Raw genomic sequence first — 24,724 nt, forward strand, 5'->3', positions numbered from 1 at the left:
TTCGAAATTTAGGTTCATTCCAAATAAAATTTACCCATTTTTTGCGTTTTTTTTTTTTTTTTTTTTTTTTTTTTTTTTTTTTTAATTTCTATTTTTAAATAATTTTTATAAATTTTTCGAAAAAAATTTTGAATTATAACCTATAAAATTTTTACCATCATCATAAAGTAGGTGTATTTTTAAGCATATCTGCAAAAAATGAGACTTTTTTATTCAAAATTTTCTAAGATATACACGAATTTACATATTTTCGCGTTTTGAAATTTGGCATCTTTTTTTTGAGCGATAATAACGCCAAATGTGGTCTATGGATTTTTGTTACACTGAATTGCCACAGCTATTTTTAACCTTAAATTTCAAGTAAAATTTTACGGAGAATTAATTATATGAAATTTTTTCCCACAATAAGATGTAATAAATATTTATTAATACTATATGAAAATCTATTTTTTAAATTATAGATGATATTATTCAAATTTTTAACAATTTTTTTAAATTTCTCTCTTTCATCCTTTTTTTAAAAAAATAAGAGTACTTTTTCTAAGAGTAAATTTTTACCTTCGGCATTTTATCGTCTGCTACTTTACTTCGTTTAAATCGAATTGTCTAAAACTGAGAATTTTCGTTTAATGTTTATTTGAATTTAATGAAAATATTTTATGACATTAACTGCATAATTTATTTCTAAACAAACTGTTGCTTTTGAAGTGGCTGAAAGAGCGGCAAATACTATCATCCATATTTTTAGAGCATAGTATATTTTTATAGAAATATAAGATTTTGAATAATCATTTTTATAAAAGTCAAATTATGATATAAACATACAACCCTGTAGAGATTGAATTAATGGAAGTTCAATGGTTATGTAGAAATGATCTGCAGCTACTTAATGGCTGGATAAGTCAGCAGATTCTGTGGACAAGCAAGAATGATTATATAAACGACACCCAACATTCTGTATTTTTGTATTTAATGTCAATTTAATCTGTAAAAATGTATTTTTGTGCGTAGCTTATTTTCATTATAATCTTAAAATTCTAATTTAGAATGTAATTGTCAAGAACTGAATCCTAATCATCAGTAATATAATAAGTAATTATTATGGTTATTAATAAATCCTTCTTATAAAGTAATTGCAAATATTTCAAAACTTTCTGTCTGAATGCAAATATTTTTCTATGCAAAATTTTTAATTTATATTAATCAAGATTGCACACGATATTATTTATTTGCACTTCAATTTTTACCGTCAGATCTAGTAGAAGTTACAAATCAATTATATTTAATTAAGGATTGGATTGGATTATTTAATTATGGCAAAGCACACGAGGGCTATCTGCCTAAAGGGAGGGATGCCTTCGTGGAGGACTTTCTAAGGTAAACTGGCTCGTATACACGTTACACATGGGGAAAACCACTAAAACGCCCATGCAGCCAGCCCATTCGCGGGATTCGAACTTCCGACCGAACTACCAGTGCTCAGTGTCTTTACCGCTCAGCCGCTAGTGGGCTATTTAATTAAGGAATGACCATCTAAATTTAGAAACAGCGTACCGTAACAGCAATTCAATTATTGGCGCCGTATCTTTCATGTTACTCCTGATTGGCAAGCTACATGATTTTTAATGAGTATTCGGGTTTTGCTAGTAACTTCATTTGGAAATCGCGCTTAAACTAGGTTAGTTGGTTATTTGAACATAGAAAGAATGTGGGAGCTATTTGGTTAAGATGCTTTCATAGAGAACCTTTGTAAAGAGAACCTAGAAAACTACGAAAACCAACCATGCAAAACCCTGGGTTAGACTTCGCAACAAACAGTTAGTATTTAACAATCTTCAAATGCTAGGCAACTGGTGATGCTCCAATTAAATCTCCAATTTAATATTTTATTTGTAAATATTTAAAATATTGTTGTATACTTAGACATAAAAAGCAGAACTACCAAGCCGTAGTGCAAATGAATATTCATTTTCTTTTACAATAATTGTATTCACTTAATATTCTTGGAATATGAGCTAAAGATGGAACGTTCTCGGAAGATTAAAGAAGTGAAATCCAGTGATATAAGGTTTGTCTTAGAAGCTCAGGATCAAAACGATTCTGCAATTGTCCCATTAGTTGACTTGTAAGACTTTTAATCTTACGTTTTCAGTCAGACAACGTATTCCAAATGTTTTGTATTACATGATAATGCATCTTTTCATCATTCAATAACCAGTCGGAGAACCGCTTGTGTTCCGAAAATAGGTATGTGTACTCAACCGTCCTGCATGTTTTTCAAATTTGTCTTCTTGTGGGTTTTTTTTTCTTTCCCAAAAACTAAAGTTGCCTCTCAAAGGAAAGTTTTTTGATATTGAAGAGACAAAAGGAGTATGACATCTACTTTTAGAGGCATATCAAAAACAGATCTCTACAAGCCTTCTCTTCCATTACATGTTGTGCAGTCAGACAAAAAGATAATGGCGTAAATTCTATAATCTATTTTTATTACACTCTGATTACTTTACTAACATACAGTGATTATATACTAAATCTTTTACATCAGCTTAAGTAATTCGGAATTTTTGACGGAATTGTTGTCGGAACTAGGACTTAGAAGATAGGTCATATTGAATATTTCGATAATCCAATAAATCGAAGGTCGAAGTTTCAATATTTTATTTTCGGAGGGAGGGGAATTTTTTTCAGTTTTGTTCCATTATCCTAAGTATATTTGCTTCGATTCTTTATTTTTTCTATAAAAGCGGAAATCTTACGCATGGTATACATATAACGCATAGCTTCAATTAAAATTTAATAATATACAGGGTGTTTATAATTAAAGTTCCACATTGAAATGGTCATAAAACAAAAACTACTGGATCAAATGTTATCAAACCTGGTAATCGTGTAAAAGAGATCATAGGAATTTATTTTCCGCGAAAAAGGGAAGTTCCAAACCTCACCACCAGGGTGAAAATGGCGCTGTATGCAATATTTTTAAACGAAATATGGGTCGGAATCTAACTTAACCTTTTATTACACGGGTTTAATATGTTGCATACCCTTAAGAAATTTTGAAGTAAGAAAATTACCATTTAAAGGCGTTAAATTCGATAAACGTCGAGTGCGCCATCCGTGTAAGTGAGAAATTCGTCCGTCCGTGAAAACCACGAATTAGCGATTAGAAAATGTGAGATCGCAAATCACTCGCACAAGTGCTTACAATCTGGAAATCGTTTTCTTACAGATCGCTAATTTGTAATTTTTGAAGCCTGAATTCGGCCCTAAAACATGAAGATACTGATTCAAAACGCTTTTAATCGATTTGGGCGAAAAAAATCCCTCATGTTATCTATCTAGTTCCATTGCATTCTCCTACTGCATTCGATTGCACAGCAGCCATTCCACACCGTTTGGTGTGGAATGACAGCTAGTTTTATAACTGAACCATTTTTCTCTGAAGAACAGTCGACAGCTGGACTACTGTGATTGCAGCTCATTTAGAGTCAATGTTAAAATGTTTCCTGATACATGAACTGCAGTAACGTGGCATTTTAGATACTACGACTTTTATGCACGGCTGGGCCCCACCTCACGTGTGTCGCACAGTTACTTAGGCAACATTTCACGAATGAACGTCTTATTCGCCAACACTTCCCCTCTTCCCACCAGACCTCAACCTCTGTGACTTTTAGCTATGGGGTTTTCTCAAAAACACTGTTTATGGTGATAATCTAAACAATTTGGCAGAAATGAAAAATGTTAAACACTGACATGTCCGTAACATTCCTCCCGATATGCTAAGAGCTGCTGTTGAGAATGCAGTAACAGGATTTAACTTGCTTTCGGAAAATGCTAGACGCTACATTGAACATGATTTGTAACACGTTTCGGAAAATATTAAACACATTTTAAACAGATGTTTTCGTGTCTTATTTCATTTAAGAATCTTGTATACAGCGTCATTTTCCCCCTGGTGATGAGTTTTTTTAACTATTTTTTTCCTCGCTGAAAATAAATTCTCATAACCTCCTTTACACGATTCCCAAGTTTGATAACATTTGGTACGGTAGTTTTCCTTTTATGACCATTTCAAATTGGAACTTTAATTATAACCACCATGTAAATTAAACTTTAAAAATTTAACAGTTTGGTTCAAGTCCCAGCTTTAAAAATATATATAAAAATATAATCTTTTATATTAATCCTCTTAGAAAGAATGTTTTAAGAAGCTAATTTTTCTCTCGCGTTATAGATTGTATAAAAAAAATGATCTTTAATATGATTTAGATTGTTTCAGCCGATATAAGAATCGGGTTACTCGGTGGTACAGAATTAACCCTGCTGGACTGTTTTATTTCTTTGTCATTTAGCAAAAATCTTTTAATTAAAATATTTATCCTTTGGACTTCGCTTTTTTTTATTTATAGTTAAAATGACTAGAAAATGAAAAGCTGTCTTCAGCTGAAACGCAATTCATGTAATTGATATTTTAAAAAATTGACAAGAAAGCAAAATTTATGGAAGTCTAGCAATCAAAAAATCTTAATTTTCTTGTGTGTGCACTGAAAATAACTGTAGAAGGAAAGAGGAAAATTAGGGAGAAAAGTAAGCAAAAATTTGCAGGGAAATTTGGCTCTCAGACATACCAAGATGTTTCAAAAAGTTGGACGCTTTTGAAGATACTTTCAGGATACTTCAATGAATTTAGGTGTTCAAAGAAAAAACACTTGGACGTGTACACCAGCAAATACCATTAATTGAGCTTGTGGTTAACAGAAAAGAGAATATGGTTTAGACTATATGGTTGTATAAATTTAAATTACGTTATAGAACATCATATCGTATCATAAATGGAGAATCCCATGATTTTCTCATTCGAATTATTTGAAGATTGAGGAGTTTATCCAGTGATGTATGTGGATGTCACCTAAAGATGTTTTTTTTTTCCTCCTGATGAAACAGCGGCCGAGCGATAAAGTCACTGAACACTGGTAGTTCTGTCCGAGGTCCGAATCCCGCGAACGGGCTGGCTGCTTGGGCATTTTCGTGGTTTTTCCCATGTGCAACGTGTATGCCAGCCAGTTCCCCTTAGAAAGTCCTCCACGAAGGCATCCCTCCCCTTAGGCAGATAGCCCTAGTGTGCTTTGTCATAATTAAATAAACCAAAACCTCTTGATGAAACCAGTCTTTCCTTTGATCTCATACCTTCAAAATGTTTAGCCTCTAAAGACTGATAAAAGCTCTGACCAAATATTGATGAAATGGATTGAATTGAATTATTAAGTTACGTCAAGGCAGGGCTATCTGCCTAAAAGGAAGGATGCCTTTGTGAAGAACTTTCTAAGGGAAATCAGCTGGCATACACGGTACACATGAGAAAATCCACGAAAACGCCCATGCAACCAGCCTGTTTACCGGGATTCGAACCCCGGAGTGGACTATCAGTGTTCAGCGACTTTACCGCTCGGCCGTTTGTGGGCCTTTATGAAATGGAAGGCGATAACTTTATTTAAAATGATTGTCAAAAATATCAAGATATTTCGAAAATTTGGATGCTTTTTAATATACTTGCGGAATGCCTAAAGAAAAAAAGCAAGAATAAAGTAGAATGAAGAAAAAGAGCAAGAATAAAGTAGAATGCCTGAAGAAAAAGAGAAGAAAAAATACATTTTACGGTAAAATTTAGTATTTGTATTTTTTTTTTAAATTTAAAACTTTTTAATCTTATGATATTTGATTTTTACGATTTCAAAAATAAAATATTTGACTAAAATATGAATAACATTTAAGAAGCCAAATGTAGGATAAAATTGTGTAAAGCAATGGGCACAATGATAAAACTGTTTAAAGCAATGTATGCAAGTCATCCTAAGTTAAATGTCTCTCTTATTTATATATATCTTTTCTGAACGGAACATTGAAAGGCGTGTTAACTGTGCTTTACTGTATTTTCTCTTTTAATATATGCAGTTTTCAAACGCATCGTAGTCTGGGTTACAAAGTATTCCTCCGAAAGAAACGCAATTCAAATAAATAAAATAAAATTCTGGAAAATTTATATTAATAAATATATTTAAAATGCTCAATTCGAAGGAATAAATAGAAAATTTTAAAACAATTATCTGAAGAGACAATGCAACACAAACAATTAAAATAAAAGTTAAGAATTTAAAAATTACCTAAAATAATAACTATGACAAAAAATATATATAAAGAAAACTATTTGAAAAAAAATAAATGCTGCACCTTTATTTACGCAGTTCGAAGAGGTAAGTAGAAATTTTTAAAATAGTTATTCGAAAAAAAAAAAAACATGCAACTTAAACAATTAAAATGAAATTCGAAAAAGAAAAAATTATTTAAAATAATAAGTTATAATTAAAAATATAATACAAAGAATATTATTTGGAAAAAAGGAACGATGGTGACTTTTTTTCCGCTCACAGGAAAGGAAACTAGGTTGCCATATATTAAGAAGTTCGCCAAGTGAACTATTCTTGGCGCAAACTGACAAAAATTTGCCAACATAAATTTGTGAATTTCTCCGTAAATTTCGCTCCAAATTTTACAAAATTTCATATTTAGGCTTGATTTGAGTCGTAGAATCGAAATATGTAAAAAAATTGGTATGCTATTTCAGAAAAAGTCCGATTTTGTGTCAAAATACCTATGTTAGAATAGTGCTATATATAAAACTAATATATATCCTAAGTCGCGCTTTCGAGACATGAAGAACGCAATTTGAATTTTGTCAATCGGCCCAGTAAATCGGCAGATATAGGACTGTCTTTTTTTTTTTTTTTTTTTTTTTTTTTTTTGAGCAGTGTACATTTGTTTTTAACTTCTTTGTTTAAAAAAAATTCATAAGACTAATTCTGTAACTCCATTACTGAAATTTTTTCTTCCATAATGAAGCACAATACATTATTTTTGTCACAAAACCACTGACATAATGGTTATTTCATGTAATGAAATGATTAAAAAATATAGAATTCTTTCATTCCATTTTGTTAAAAAAAAAGTTACAATTTTGTAAGCATTTTGTTATTGAAAGTTTAATTTATTCTTCCAAAAAGAAGCACATAAGCACCATTTTTGTAAAAGTATCTAAAAATTGGATTGTTATTTTAAATATAAAATTTGACTGAAATTGGGAAAACTTCTTATCATTGGCTTATATCATTTATACTGTGCATATGCCAGGAAAATTGTGAGTATTAATGATTTTACAGGAAATTAATAAAAAAAATCTACTCTTTAATAAATAATTTGCATTTTGAAAAGGAATATAAAATGAAATATTAAAAAAAAAATTTTTTTTAATGTGCATTTTTTCATTTATAGCTGAAATACATAATAAATCCTGTTTGTATGCTAGTGTCTATAAACAGCTGAGCTAATATGAAGACCTTGATTAAATTAAGATTCAGCTTATTTCAAAATACATCTGCAATTTTATGTATTTCATCTAAATATAAATTACTACTAATTTAATTTAAAAGCATTGGTTTGCATTTTTTGTAGATGTAGCAAAATATATAAAAATGTATTCTAAAAAAATTAAATGACCTTTGATAAAATTTAAATCATTGGATAGTGATAGCTGAGGTATGTATCTAAGAATATTACATATTTTAATTTAGAATGCATAAAAATAACCGATACCTGTAAGACCTTACTTGGGGAAAGGAACATGTGCTGCTAAAATTATAAACTTTATATTAAGCACTATTAATATAAAAGCTAATTGAAATAGTTTATTTAGTATTATGGAAGCATGATCAAATGAAACTCATTTGAATAGTCTTGATGAAAATTCAAAGGTATATCAGCAGATGTGGCAGAATTAAACGAAGAAAGAATGCATAAGGGTTTGTTATGAGACACTGCAATAAGCAAATATCATTCACAAAAAAAGATACGGGTTACTCATTCGATAGCTGTGGCATTTAGAATGGAATCATTAATTTGGATATTTTAATTCATTGTCAATAATATGAGAATGTTTAGAATCAATAAACATAGCTAAATTATTTAAATGCTAAATAATTTACAGAATTATTGAGTAATAATAAACATTTGACGCACTAATAATCTGTTGTATAATTAAATGAAATTATTAAGGATTCAAAGTTCGATTGAAGAACTCAATGGAGTGCACAAATGAATTGGTCACATCTGAAGTAAAAGTGATAGCCAAAAACCTTGACTCCTCAACAGCCATACCTGCAAATGGCTTTAATGCCCAGGAAGTCCACCAAACAGTAGACAAGGTAATGTAACAGCCCATGCAACTTTATGTTTTGAATCATAAAAGATCCAATTTGAAACAGTACTCCACATTTGCATACTGATCAGAATCAACTACCACACTAATCATATAATTAGAAGCTTAAGAAATAATACACTCCTTGAAGGATTTAAGGTACTTTTCTTTACTGTTGCACTGTATTCTTTCAATGAAAGCATAACTAATAATGACATATTGGATCAATCATATCTAATTTTGCAAAAAAAAAAAACTTTAACACACTACCATTTGTTATTTGAAAAAAGACTGTTGAGAAAAATAAATACAACACTGTGCTGGAATTGTTTATTTTTAAAAAAGACATACATTAAGATTTCATTGCTTTGATTGCATTTTGGTACATTGATTACATTTTGGTAATTTGCTCTGGCAGAAAGAGTAATTATATTAATGACACTCAGAGTTATTAAATGTCATAATTTGCTATTTAAGCAGAAAAATTTTTTAATTTGACAACTATTTACTACTTCGTAAGATCAATAACACTCTGTAGAAACATTCATGAACTTTTACACATACATTGTTATTGTATAAAATATTCACAATTTTTAATAAGATGCAGAAACTATTTCACAAACTCATAATTAAATATATTAAGTACATATCCACAAAAATTCAATGAAAAGACATTTGTGATTTATTTAAAATAATTTATAATGACTTGACAAATCTGAAAAGTCCATGATTACTATTTTTTAACAGATGTTTCTCATATGTTTGCTTCCTTTCATCAGTTTTTCATTAATTTGCCTTTTTGTGAAATTCTTAGTAAAAACTCGCATTTAAAAAAAAAAAAATGTTTAACTTCAACTGTTTATGAACTCGATAAATCTGTCAGCTTGAAATGCTGCCAATTTTATCATTTACAATACCAGCAGATATTAAGTATTGCATTAAAACTAAAATTGGAATCATTGAGCAAGCGAACCCATGGGGTCCCAAGCTGGTAAAACTCTTGGCTCAATTTTAAGTATTTCCAAAATGTCCTTGGGAACATACTGCTTATCCACAACTACTTCATATCCAAATTCATGAAACCACTCTGTTGTCATCATTAAATATCCTGTAAGACAGAAAAAAAAAAATGAATTATCAATATATATGTTCTCAATAAAAGCCTTAACTAACAAACATGTTAAAAGGTACACATGTTTAACATTTGACAATTGGTAAACTACAATCTATTTTAAAAGCATTTACAAAATTCTTTTAAATATCAGAAACTATTTTTCATATAGATTTCTGTTATTTGTTTCCTATCTATGAATATGGTTACAGAATTCATGAAATGGTAAAATACTACACAAAAAAAACACAACACTGTGAAGACATTCTGGCTAATTTATATCGATTTCGTTCTCTTTAAGCATATTTTCTAACAATTAGAAATTTGTCTATATGTTTGTTTGTTGATATGCAAACCAGCATTTTTACTAGTTTATCATTACTGTGCATTATCTCCTAAATTGTCAACCTCTCCACAATGTTTGATTTGGTAAAAGTTATATAGTCCAACCCCTTCCCCAACAGACATGAAGCGAAATATTGCTATGTCAGAAAAGAAACTACAAAGTCAGACAAAGGTTTAAACAAGCCTCTTATTTAAGAAGGACTCGCAACATAAAGGTATGTTCTTATGCTAACAAATCCTAGATCTTATGTTAACAGCTCGTGGTGATGTAAGTTAAATTCAAGAAAACAAGGAGAAAAGTTAAATTCAAACTAAAAATGTGGACTAGTGTTCAAAGACTATACAATTTACTTTTAATTTAAGCTGGCTCAGTAACTCTATCACCATAACAAACTCAAATATCAGCAACGATAAAACAAAGAGGAATAATTACAGATTATCAGAGCTAACAGAAACTAATGCAGCAAGCAGAGGTCAGAAACACACTCTGTCTTACACTTCAAAAACCTCATTTTAAAAACTGTCCGTGATTTACATTCTGGTAAGAATATAGAAATGGAAAATTACAGTAAAGGCTGAAATTATAAGCAACTCAGTTATTTCATAACAATAACTGTACATATCTTTGAAGAATAATTTTCTTTATGTATTCAGTTTCTTTTTTCAACAAGTTTCCTTTTCATTTTAGAATTTTTGGATTTAATTAAAGATTTCTGTTATTTTAAAAAAACTAAATGCATTTAGAATGTATAGAAAAAGCTGCTAATTTTATTTATTTAGTAATATGAACATTCAGAAGAACTTACAGAACTGGTGTGGCAGAATTTTTAGAATTTAGTGACACATTGAGCAACAAAATCTAGAAATGGCAAAACTTTCAGAATTTGGAGCAGGCATTGGAAGCAGAATTTAGAAGTGCATTAGGCAGCACAATTTAGGATCCACAGAGATTGTACCAGGTGAGAAAATGTGTAGCGCCAGCCCTGTGTATGATGCATTGACATATTAGATGAATCTTTTAAATTGTCGGTTTCCAATTTCTTCATTAATAAAAAAATTTTTTTGTATAATGCCTGTCCATGTGATAAGATTAGAAGCATTTCTGATATTTTCTATGCTTGTGTCTAGTGAAAAGTGGAGAAGATAAAGGAAAGATAAGCATACTAAGAAAAAGATTCTAGTACCAGAAGTAAAACATTCAAATATTATGTTTTCTTTGTTCTTCCAGATTTCTCCAAAATAATACATAATTCATCGCAAACTTTCTGTAAAATACATCCATTACACGTTAATACCATGGAAGCATTTTTCATTTTGTCACATTTTTCTAGAATCATGGGTCTATAAATCTTGCCTTCAAATCCTTCTAAACTGCAATGTCTAAGAAAATGTCTACAGAAAAATCACCTCTACTAATTCTGTAACAGCACAAAGCCAGAAATATTTTATAAAAAAAAATCAGAGGGTAAAATGTAAAATTAATTTTATAGAGAAAACTGATGCATATTCTGAGACAATTACATGGGAAAAATTCTTACTATTAAAAAGACATTTTAAATTAATTACATAGCTATTTTGCTTTTGCTAAGAAATGTTCTGTAAATTGCACTTTATAGCGTACCTTGTTTATTTTTTAGATACAGTATATTGTATAAGTGGCCAAAACAGAACTTAATAATATGACAATGAAAATTAAAAATGTTTTATTTTAATGTTGTTTTTTAAATACAACATCAATATATTACCATTAACAATGTTTAAAAAAAATTATTGAAAAATTTCCAGATCTCGAAATTAAAATTTTTTTATAGAAACTGATCTTAAAATCGCCAAAATGTTGATAAGTCGCCAAATTTAGAACCATTTAATAAAAGAATTTGCATCCCCAAAAGCGAAAAGTTGTTTAACAGGTCTCATTAGAAAAAATGAAATAATTTTGAAATGCTATGTTTCTCTTCTTTCATTATGAAACTATTACCTCACCAGTTATATTAGAAATAGGAACGAATTATAACCCATGAACCAGAGATATTTATCAGTGATTCACCAAAAATATTCCTCCAAAATGCTAATTCACACTCAAAATGGCAGTCGTAAAAACAGACAGAAATTTCAGATGATTAAAATTAAAGACCTTCTGCCAAAATTGAGGACTTTTAAGACCTAAAAATTGATTCCAAAAAATTTAAGGACTCTTATGCACAGTATGAACCCTGACACTGTAAATACAGTAAACACTTTCCAAATGTGAAGATTTACGTCATAAACAGACTGCACAAGTAACATAATTGCATTCCACAAAATTAACTTCCTATGGAAAAAATGTGTTTGGTATAATGCAGATTAAGAAAGTATGTGCAATTCTTTTTTTAAAAAAAGGCCTAAATACTGTTTTGATCAAAGGGCAAAAAAGAAACAAATGTTAATTGAAAAGATTTTTATTACTTTTTGGTAAGTACAAAATACAATTATTTTTTAAACAGCTGCTGATTTTTGCTTCGGACAATGACTGATGTGACTCTTAAAAAATGTTTCACAGCAAGGAGCAGAGAGTTTGGCTCTCACAAAATGCCCTTTCTTTATTTGGGTCAATCTCAATTACAAAATCAATTTTTATGCCTCTTTTTAACAATTTGTTTAACTTCTTACAACTTAGAGGTGCTTTATCTTTTTTATTATCAACTGGTCATCATCCAGTTTTTCATTCATCATTTCTCAATTAATTCTGGGATTTCTCATTCTTCCATATTTGAAACTTCATTTTGTTTTCATGTCATTCAAAACCTTTTAAATTGTTGGTAACTTCTGGCCAAAGCTGACGCCAACAAACATTCAATGCTGAATGAATGATGAACTGCATATGAATGAAATTCTAGTATTCAACAATTTACAAAGCTATGTATGGTATCTTTAAATATGTTACACCATATTAATTATCAGTGAATATCATGAAATCGTTTGCAATTAAAATTTTCTTTACATATATTTCTGTATTTGTGAATCAAATTTTATTTTATTTCAAACTTTTTTCTCATGTTGCTGCATTTTCTCTATACAGCAGCGTAGCTGAATACTTCTTTCACTAAAAGAATCTTTAATTATCCCTGACAACAGTTAATTGTAATGATAATGTTATGACAATCCATTCTGTTAGTTTAGCTCAAACTACCATTTATTACTTTCATTTAAAAAACAATTAGAATTTCTCACTGTTCTTGTTTCCCACAGTTGGATTTAGATTTGGTTTAGTTGATTTTGGCAAAGCACACTAAGGCTATCAGCCTAAGAAGAGGGATGCATTTGTAGAGGGCTTCTAAGGGAAACTGGTTTGTATACACCTGCCACACTTTCAATTAAAACGTAATAAGTGTCTTTCTTACTTTCAATTCACTTGATTCCGTATTTGCTTACATAATCAATACTAATAATGAATGCCATCACAAAAATACATTACATTCATTGTGTAAGAGTCTACTGTAAACACACAACGTTATAGTTCAGTTTTGAATTTACACTGAATTTAAGAATCAAATCTGTCAAATACTTTCCTGCTTTGATAATATAAATAATATCAAATATTAATACATTCTCACTCATGAATGCCTAGCAGCACCTCTAATTCCATATATATTTTTTTCACATGGATAGGACAATCTTTTTTTAAGAAAAAATTCTTAAAATATTTTAATAATATCTTAACTTTAACATTGCAGTTCAAGTGCACAAATTTTATTATCTTTATTTTTATTTATTTATTACTAAAACTCATAAATTTGTAATATATATATATGTAGTAATTCAATAGATGGTTTCTATGAACTGTAATAAATTTAGGATGCATGAGAGAGAAGAAACCAATTATTTTTTTAGTCATGGGCAAGATAGTTGTAGTTATGTGGCTGGCATACAGATGGAAAGCGCAGAAGAAACTTGCACACAGCATAGATAACAAGACACAATTTTATTTCTTGATAAATAATTCTGAGCACACATAATCTTAATTACATATCATTATGGGTACAATAAGCACCCCACAATTTTTCACAGCATATCACATTTTTTCAGACAAAAATCAAAGTGAAGTATAAAAAAAAAAGAACAGTGCTGTGCAATAGTACCTGTGCTATTTATTAACTTGATTTGTTTAAATTCTGGATCTGCCACAATGCAGAAGTATGTAAGCAAACATGAAACGGAAAAACATAGTCCAGAAAAATTATTATGAACAATTTAGAAAAGAAAGTGGAGATGGCCAAATTAAAATAGGGAATAAAAAGGACCAATGCAAAATTAAAGTTACTAATTTTGAGTTACATATTTTATATATTACATACATCAATTTCTTAGCTTTGATTTAAGCCAAAAATAAAAGGGAAAAACTTTCAAAATGTTATACTACTTGGAATACTTGGTAAGTTTTATAGTATTCAAGAAAAAAATTAGTACTACTTAAATACTGAATAGTTAAGAAGGTAATATAAAAAATATTCTAAAATTAAAAGACCTTTCTCTCCTCTGTCATCTCCCCAAGAATTCTCCACTCTCCATTTTGTTGGGTCTCCATTAGCCTGCAAAAGAATCAAACATACACTATAATGTTTACACATTTTTCTGTAACATTAACTAACATTCCAGAAATAAACTGAAGATAACTCTGGCTAATGTGGAACATTAAGTATTACAAATAGAACATACCTTCTTCCAAATAAAACACTTTTAGTAAGAGTATTATAATTCTTGATAAGTTATAAAATACTATTATTCCTGTAAAAAAATAACATAAAATGGAATTTATGCATTTACTGAGATCAGCCTTTCCATTTCATAACAATTTAACACTTAACCTAGAATCTGATGCAAAATATCATTATTTTAGTATTTTATAACAATATGATACAGTATCTGTGCAAAGTGCTTGTAATGTGTGATTAAAAATAAACTTCATTTTAAAATCAGGAGGTAAAAAGATATTTTCAGTATTCTACATTTTTTTAATACTTAGCTTTGATGCATTACATACAATGCTGATTTTGATTTACATTTTACTGTACAGATTTTGAAAAAAAAAATCATAAAATCATCATCATCTCCCTATAATTATAAACATTCTCTTTGTAGATCTGCATTAATCACGTTTGTTTAATCAAAACTGATTAATGAACTTCATTAAAGTCTTATAAAAGATAAAACAAACATGTTTTTGATTTTGCATTTTTTGTAGATGTAGCAAAATATATAAAAATGTATTCTAAAAAAATTAAATGACTTTCTTATAGCTTATAGTACATGGACCATTTTAACACAGGGTTCATATGCTTTTCTGCACACGGAATTTAAGGACCATTAATGAAAAAATTAAGGATCTATGAGCAAATGAGAACTGAACAAATTCAATTAAAAATACTATCTGTGCCTGAACTTCATTTTTGTAATACTGTCCTACACATAAAAGTAGGATGCATTACTATTAAACATAACTTAATTAACATAATTATTAATAAGTTATAGAATAAAACTTAATGAAATTTATCAAGTAGCATTAAATATTTTACACTTATAATAGTTGGACATATTAGAAAGAAGATAAGTGACATTTTATTTATGTTTTATTAACAGTTAGACTTATTAAGATTGTTGTTTTACTTCTAAATTAATAGTTAGCTTTATATTGATTTTTTTATGTCTCATTTTGGACAAGAACTAATGCAGCAAGTACGTGGAGAATAGAAACACACTCTGTCTTACACTCCATACACCTCAGTTTAAAAACTATCTAAGCGAATTGCATTCTGGTGAGAAAATAGAAATGGGAAATTATAGTAAAGGCTGAAATTATAAACAACTGGGTAATTTACATAATAATAACTGTACATACTAATAGCAGTACATATTTTTGAAGAATCTTTCTTCAGCACATTTCCTTTTCATTTTAGATTTAAATTAAAGATTTCTGTTATTCTAAAAACACTAAATTTAGAAAGCATAGAAAAAGCTGCTAATTTTATATCTTTAGTAATATGCACTTTCAGAAGCAATATGAAATATATATGGTAAGGGCTGGTTACAAAGATGGTGTGGCAGAATTTTTAGAATTTAGTGACACACCAAGCAACAAAATCTAGAAATGGCAAAACTTTTAGAATTTAGAGCAGGCATTGGAAGCAGAATTTAGGATCCGTACAGATTGCATCAGGTGGGAAAATGCCTAGCGCCGGCCCTGTGTATGATGCATTCAGACATATAATAGGAATCATTTAAATTGTCAGTTTTCAATTTCTTTACTAAGAAAAAAATTTCTTTCTATAATGCCTGTCCTTCTGATAAGAATAAAAGCATTTTTGCTATTTTCCATGTCTGTGTCTAGTGAAAATTAGAAAAAATAAAGAGAAGATAAACATGTTAAGAGAAAGATTCTAGTATCAGAAGTAAAATATTCAAATATTATGTTTTCTTTGTTCTTCCAGACCTTCTCCAAAAAGTAAGAAATACATCGTAAACTTTATGCAAAATACATTCGTTACGTGTTAATAGCATGGAGACATTTTTCTGTAATTTTCTAGAATCTTGGGTCTATCAATTTTGCCTTCTAAACTTTCTAAGCTGCAATGTCTAAAATCCTAAAGAAAAATTCTGTAACAGTAAAAAGCCAGAAATATTTTGAGAAAAAATATCAGAACCAAAAGGCGTAAAATTATTTTTATAGAGAAAACTGAATACTCTGAGACAATTACATTGGAAAAACTCTTACCATGAAAAAATTTAAAAAGACATTTTAAATTATTTACATAGCTATTTTGCTTTTGCTAAAACTGTTTCATTAATTGTTTCGTATACCTTGCTTACTTTGCAGATTCAAAATATTGTATAAAAAGCGGCCAAAATGGAACTTTATAATATGACAGCGAAAATTAAAAACGTTTTATTTTAATGTTATTTTTTTAACATAATTTCAATATTTTACCACTATTTTAATGAAAATTATCCATGTTACAAGGTTTTAAAAAAATGTTGAAAAATTCCCAGATCTCGAAATTAAAAATTTTCTACAGAAACTGATCTTAAAATCACCATAATGCTGATAAGTCGCCAAATTCAGAGCCGTTTAATAAAAGAATTCACATCCCGAAAAGCCAAAAGTTGTTTAAGAGCTCTTCATTAGAAAAAATGAAATCATTTCAAAATACTTATGCTGCACTTCTTTTACTATAAAACTCGAAAATCCCACGATTTATATTAGAAATAGGAACGAATTATAACCCATTCAAAAGATAACCATATCTGTCAGTTGAATCACCAAAAATATTCCTCCAAAATGCTAATTCACACTCAAAATGGCAGTCGTAAAAAACAGACAGCTATTTCTGATGATTAAAATTAAGGACCTTCTGCCAATTTTGGCCGAAATTAAGGATTTTTAAGGACCAAAAATCGATTCCAAAAAACTTAAGGACCGTACGAACCCTGTAACAATACAAAGTTAAAATCAGCTAGATATAATTATGGTCAAAAGCACATTGTCTAGTACTCATTGCCATAAGCTATCACACAAGAAAAGAAATTCCTATAACATTCCATTTAATGCAACGAAGTCAGGTTCTTTGATCCTTCTGAATGGTCAATTATAATTTTTCCCATCATCATAAAAAGTTGCAAATAGAAATCTGATATTCAAATTAATTTCAGAAGAATGTTTCCAGGAAAAATTGCCATATATTTTGTATTCATTACTGTGATATGTAAGAATTTTATCTAGCCAACTAACAAAATGCAACTACACAAAACAACAACTGATGAAAAAGTTTAAAATTTTTAACATTCAAGCAAAAATAGTGAGAAAATATGCGTCTTCTTTAAACATCTGCCCATTCATGAGCAACATTTTGATTTCATATTATTTTGCTCAAAATGTCTATAAAACCGCTTCTACAATTATATATTACACTACTTCAAAACTAACACAAAATTTTAATCCTATCAACACAGTAGAAGAATTTGATTCCAAGAAAACAAAATGAATGAAATGCTAAAATATATCTAGTAAATATTTTTCAATAATCAGCTTTGATATATTAACAGTAATATATATAAAGTAATATTAAAGTTAACTGTTTACAGCAGTCATTCGGAAAATACTTCAACGCTTATCTTTTCAAAATACAACAGACTCCCGAGTATCCAGTTAGCGACTATCTAGCCTGGGTTTCTTTTATTGTGATTAAATGTTGAACAAATTACATGGCTAAGGCATTGGAAAAGGGCGTCTGCTACATTCCTCCTATGTGTTGTGTGCAAAATACAAGTTGTAACAGGCAGAGAGCAGAGTTCTACTCTTTGTTAATTTTTTTGTCAGTGTGTAGTGGACCTTAATACAGTACACTTGCTGCTGTTTCTGATTACAATTTATCTGTACTGTATTCATAAACTGTTCTTAGGGTGTGCTTCGTGTTTTTTTAAGTATGCTATAGTAATACTGAGTATTACTGAAGACTTCAAAATGGGTGATAAATGAAAAAAGTTGTAGTGACTGTGGAGGAGAAATTACATGCTATACAGTGACTAGACACTGGTGTAACAGCAAAAAATATAGCTTTGGATTTAGGAGTTGGAAGTACAGTTGAGGACTGGAAAAAATATCGAGCAGAAATTGAAAAGTGGTGTGCTGCACAAGCTAGTGGAAGTGGAATAAAAGTAAGAAAAGCCATGCTGAACCATGCAGGTAAGCATAAAGAAATTGAGGAAGCTTTTATTTTTGTGTCATGAACACTTGAGAGGAAAAGATGCGCCTATAACTGAGCAAATAAGTGCAGAAAAAAGCTTTGGAATAAAGGACAAGATTCAGAGTTTACTGCCAGTGATGGATGGTTAATCGCTGAAAAAAATGATTCGGCAGTCGCCAGATTACAGTAAGTGGGGAAGCATTATCTGCTGATATAAATTACAAGATGCTCTCTGCAAAAACATTTGCATCAAAAAAAGAAGCTGCTGCACCAGGATACAAGAAACACAAGGAATGAATTGCGATTGCCGGTTGCACAGCACAATGCAACCGGCAATCGCAAACTTAGTTTGATGTTAATAAAAAATTCTAAGAAACCTAGTTTTCAAAATACTAAAAAATCAGGAATCAATGCCTCAATATTACACACATAAAAAAGCATTGATGAATTCAGAAATTTTTAAAACCTGGTTCCAACAAATATTCGTACCAGCTATAGAAAAACATTTGAAAAATGACAATTTGCCAAGAAAAGCTCTGTTAATTCTTAAAACGTACCTTCGCATCTGGCCACTGATGAACTCGCAGATGGAGATATCAAAGCTTTATTTTTACCATCCAATGTAACAGCTGTTTGTCAGCCCATGGACCTTGAACAGCTAATTAAAAAATATAGTCAGCGTCTTCTCAGTTCATTGATATCAGCGATTGATAATTATGAAGACTACTGTGACCACTCTGAAAGGACTGACATGCTAGATGTCAAAAGGTGGTCGACAGAAGCATGGGAAAAGATTACAAAGCTATCACTCATATATCACTCATATATAAGATCTTGAAAATTCTTTTGAACCATGAAGGTGGACATTCCAAGCCTGAAACAATGTGCAAAACTGAAGTGGAAGATAAAAATTCTAAGCTTGTTTCAATGCTGGGAAAGTGCCAGGCTGTGAGGATATCACTGCAGAGGACATTACAGAATGGATGGCAAATGACGAAGTTGATGAAATAACTGACAACGACATTACAGAAATAGTGACAAAGAGAAGTAACAGAAGGGAAGCAGGAACCGTTACGTAACAGAAAAAATCTCATCCCACATTTGAAGAGCTCAAGACGATTGAAGCAACATTGCAGTATATCAGTCAGCACGAGGAAGCAATGCCGGCTGATATTACCTGTTTGCATAAGTGAAGGGACATTGCATCATGGAAGAGAGTTGTAATGCAGAAACAGTTTCTATTAAGTACTTTTTCAAAAACTAAAATACTGTAAGTTTTGACTCTTTATCTTAGGGCTACCTGTTCATTTTTGTGTCATCATTTATCAGTGAAAAATAAAACAAGTTTGAATCAATTTTTCTTAAGAATTTAGGCCTACGAATTACGTTAATGTTTGATCATGTTTTCTACATTTAAGTTACGCATTACAGAATTTATCTTAAAATGTGAACAGTTTATATTCTTTAACTTTTTCTCTAATTAAATCTTGAAACGTGCAGTGCAGTACATAAACATTAACAAACTACTGGTACACAGCCTTCTGTTTTAATTTGACATTACAAACAACTGCTATGATTCACCGGGCAGCATTCTCATTCTACGTGGTTTGAGATAAATGGAAGGCTTTGTATTAACTAAAAATTGAGAATATACATATTATAACAGTGGGTTTTGGTATAAAAACTTTGTCTTCTGGTATTGGTGCAAATAAATGGCCTATCCTTTTTTTGTTGTTTTTGTCCAGCCTGCCCTTGTTGCATTTTTACGGATTCATGGATTTGGAGTGATTGAAGACAACACTTGATAAAGAATGAAAACACATTTTTTAGCCAGTATTACTCAGGAACGCATATGGGCAATTTCGTGCCTAAAACTGCAAGCTATTTTATCACAGACGGACATTTCGTAACACTACTGTAATGAGTACTCAAAATAAATTTGCAATTCTAGGGCATATCTTCCTCCCCCAAGGTAGGGAAGAATTTAATATGGAAGAAAAAAAAAAATCTTAGATTTAAAGCGTTACTATTTAAAGATTCAAAGAAAAAGTGGGTGGGTTTTTTTTTTTTTTTTTTTTTTTTTTTTTTTTTTTTTTGAGGGGGGGGGGTCCAACTATTGTAAGTAGAGTTTAGTTTATAGGTAGAATTAATTTAAGTTAGGTCAGATTAGATTATTTACTACTTCAAGTCATATAAGGAAATCTATTACATCTATCTCACTGAAGGAATACAAATTTTAGGAAAGATGCTTTTCTGAGAACTACCAATCATCAGACCAATCTGTTGCTCAAAAAGTCAGCCAGTCATGTTATAAATACAGTGTTGATGTTACCAATTCATTCTTAGCTATTTATCTATTATGCTATCAGATTTTTATTTTACACATTACCTTGTACACCATTCGATCATAACATTGATCACAGGGGAGAAAAAATTATCTTTTGAAAAAATATTTGACAACCCTGATCCATATAAAACAGGAATGTATTCATGCTTCAGATAAAGAGGAAGTGAAAAACTTCATGCAGTCAGCTATTCTATCTCTGTAAGCCAAACACGTGATAGCTATAAAATGTTTTTAGGACCTAGCAAATGTGGGCTTACAGAAAAATTATTATCAGTAATTGAATTATCAGGTTAAGAAATGCACAAATGTAATATACAATCAAAATTCCCAGGAATGATCTACTGAGAGATGAAAAGGACACCCTCTTAAATAACTCAAAAACTAATTGCACAATGTCAGAAAGCAAACTTGAAATCAGTGATAGTACAAAAGCAATGCATACAATTAACAAAAATGAAAAAAAAAAAAACTGTAAAGAAGAAAATGCAACGTATACAGCTGAAATGAACGCAAAATAAAATTATCAGTGTAAATAATAAGTGAAGTATACTAGTCATACTTACATCCAATGACACAGCAGTAAATACCATAGCATGGTTCATAGCAGAATCTCCATATGTTAATCTATCTGCTTTTGAGAGTGATTTATGGAGATCAACACCAAACAGCACTTTGTAATTGTGGCTTTAAAAAAAATATGCATGATACATTTGATTCATTGAATTTTATTATTCATATAATGAAAACACATTTATTCAATACAACTGATAGCAGCATCTCAACTTTATGTCACATTTAGCACTAGTTATTAGTACTGGCAACAAATTAGTTCATTCGTACTATACATGCTGCAGTAAGTATTACATTAAATTTAATGTAAATGTCACACGAAATAATTTTAAGTAAAATACTTACATTTTAAGATCACTAATGCCTGGTTTTCCAGAAAAAACTTTTCCCACATCACAACCAAACCACACTGGCTAAGAAAATAAAAATATTTTTAGATATTTTCAATAGTTTATGCTTTCATTAATACTGCTTCTTGCATTACATACAACTTTTACAGTGCTGATTTTGAATAAAAATTATAAAAGCAATCCTCCCTATAATTATAAACATTCTCCTTGCAAATTTCCTTTAATCAATGAGTTACAATTCACTTTAATCAATTACTTTGATCAACCCTTTGAGTACATTTGACATCTGAAACTCGTCATCTGCTTACTTGGGTGAAGCGTTGATCGCAATCAATTGTCTGGCATTTGTTTATGACATCTTACAGTTGCAAATAATGTTAATTCTACTTATCTTTATTATTACCCCCGTTTTTTCCCCCATATGCTATCCTAAGATGTCTGGAAAAAAAATTTCATTATATGATTGTGAAAATGATAGCTGCAATGAAGTAGAATTAGAGCTTTACTTTTACATATTAATCCATATAGCAACAAATTAAATCTGTCCCATGGGCATAAAAATCTTCAAATAATTCAGTACTCAAAGTGATAATGAGTTTTACAAAAGATTAAAAAAAAAAAAAAAAAAAATGTTTTTGCTTTACATTTTTGACACACAGCAAAACATAAAAATGTATTTAAAAATTTTTTGATGCTTTTGATATAGTGCATAGTACATGGATCATTTTAACAATAAAAAGCCAAAATCAGATTTATTTAAGGTCAAAAGAGCATTGTCTAGTATTATTTGCCATAAGCTATCACAAAAGAAAACCAGTTCCTGTAATATTGAATTCAATTGAAGAATTTCAGAAAGTTAAATTAAAAAGCCAGGTTGTGTGATCCTTCTGATTGGTCAACTATACATCAAAACGCAAAGCACAATTAACCCTCTAAAGAAGGATGATATGAAAATCATGTGCACAATTTCTTTTATAATTTTGTGAATTATGCTAGTTTTGTGTTACAATTAATGTTTCACTATGGCAATACTGGATATCAGTTAGTTTGCATCTAATGAGATTTATATTGTATGGCAACATAGAAGACATTTATGTGCTACTTTCGTGTGCATGCCAACTGTTGGCAGATTGCCGGGACTGTCAGATTTATTTTATAGGAAGCTGGAATATTATAGGAGACCAGCAATAGATATCTGTGAAGTGTATCAAAGGTTTGCATTTCCTTTATTTGTACATATGTGTGCTATCAAAGAATGGTGTATTGCAAGGATGTCAAACTCGCGGCCCACAACAAATATTTTTGCGGCCCGGCCAATATATCGGCAAATAATAATATATAATAATAAAATAACATATCAACAAAGAAAAAAATGAAATGTTTACCGCTAAGTAATTAACGATAATTTATTCAGTGTTGTTAGATTACTTCACAGCGAGCTGACACACACACTACTTAAATTACAAATGCATGTGAGTAGCTTGCGTTCAGCTACCTTCAGCTTTTGGGGGACACGCGCACTCAGAACTTGTACGCATCCCCCGATAGCCGAATGTGGCCGAACTCATGGTCTCAGTTTTCCAATCATAGTTTTGTATGATATATTGGTGCATGCATGTGCATGCACTTTGATTTATTATTAATTATTACTTAATTCATATTGTTACGGATTTCATAGTTATTTATTTAGTTTTTTTTATTTAGAATTGTAATTAGATTTGCTGCATGTTGCCTTAGCAACGCAGACAATTTTTGAAAAGACAGCTGCGTTGGAAGGTTAAAAATAGAACAGCGCGTGCATTTAATACATAATAAATAAATATCTCGTAATTGCTGTTGCCATCCACAAAAATCCAGATATTTATAGATGTTTCCAGTATATTCGAGAAATTAATTATAAAGCTTATAAAAGCCGAGAACAAACAACTCATCTCAGTAGTAGCTGTAGTTCTAGCGAACTGTTTGTTTACTTAATGCTGTGATTGATTTGTAGCGATTTCGCTGTGAGATAGAATTAGTTTCTCTGTTTTGAATTGATTTTTGCTAAACGTTTGACATTTTGTGATATTGTTAGAATATTTTTGAAGAAATATTTCAGCATTTTGATTTATCTCTTGTGGAAAGAATAAATTTTTGTTAACTTTTTAACATTAACCGTGTTTATTCCAGCCCTTTGTATTCAGTATGTCTATATCAAAACCAAGTGGTAGTAAAATTAAACGAAAAATCACTGACAAACACAGAATATTCCAAGTAAAATGGGAATTAGAATATTTTTGCTGTGAAATAAAAGATAAAATAATCTGCTTGATATGTAATAATACTATTAATGTACTAAAGTTATATAATATTAAACGTCATTACAAACAACACAAATCGAAATATAACAATTACGAAGGATTAATGAGAGAAGAAAAGTTGAAAGAGCTCAAGTTAGGAGTGAATAAGCAACAGTCCATGTTTAATAAAGTATTGCAAGAAAGTGAAGCGGCAGTACATGCAAGCTACGTCTTATCAGAGTTGATAGCTAAACATTCGAAACCTTTTACTGACAGTGATTTCATCAAGGAATGCCTAATGAAAGCTGGAGAAATTGTTTGTCCTGGAAATGTGAAGGCTTTTCAATCAATTTCATTGTCTCGAAATACAGTTGCGGAAAGAGTTACTGATTTAGCCGCGAATTTAAGTGATCAGATCAAAGCAAAATCATCTAGTTTCGAAAGTTTCTCCATTGCCTGTGACGAGAGCACGGACATTAGTGGCAAAGCTCAATTAGCAGTGTTTCTTCGTTCTTGTGACAAGAATTTTAACATTTTTGAGGAATTACTGGAACTAATACAGATGCCTGGTACTACCACAGGAGAAGATATATTTACTTGTGTTTTTGGACTTCTGCAGAAATACAATCTACCTTTGGCAAAATTAAATTCTGTAGCTACAGATGGCGCTCCATCAATAACCGGGAAAAACAAGGGCTTCGTAGCATTACTAAGAAAAAAACTTAGTGAAATTCACGGTTCAAACATTCATCAT

The 24,724-nt window shown here is 30.3% G+C and overlaps 1 protein-coding gene across 2 annotated transcripts in view; it reads right to left on the bottom strand.

Moving 5' to 3' along the window:
* Nucleotides 1–8,567: 8,567 nt before the first annotated feature.
* The window catches only part of LOC118183031 (bleomycin hydrolase), a 52,098-nt gene continuing 35,941 nt past the window's right edge, over nucleotides 8,568–24,724 (bottom strand). For both annotated transcript variants that reach the window (XM_035352434.2, XM_035352433.2), the window contains exons 8-11: nucleotides 21,687–21,754; nucleotides 21,335–21,455; nucleotides 14,212–14,275; nucleotides 8,568–9,359 (exon numbers count right to left, since the gene is read on the bottom strand). In XM_035352434.2, coding sequence (XP_035208325.1) covers nucleotides 9,208–9,359; nucleotides 14,212–14,275; nucleotides 21,335–21,455; nucleotides 21,687–21,754 — 405 coding nt within the window. In that variant the 3' untranslated portion in view covers nucleotides 8,568–9,207. The remainder of the gene's footprint in view (nucleotides 9,360–14,211; nucleotides 14,276–21,334; nucleotides 21,456–21,686; nucleotides 21,755–24,724) is intronic.

Source organism: Stegodyphus dumicola, chromosome 10, assembly GCF_044657685.1.
Source record: "Stegodyphus dumicola isolate Sdum_Otavi_A_Nest chromosome 10, ASM4465768v1".
NCBI lineage: Eukaryota > Metazoa > Arthropoda > Arachnida > Araneae > Eresidae > Stegodyphus > Stegodyphus dumicola.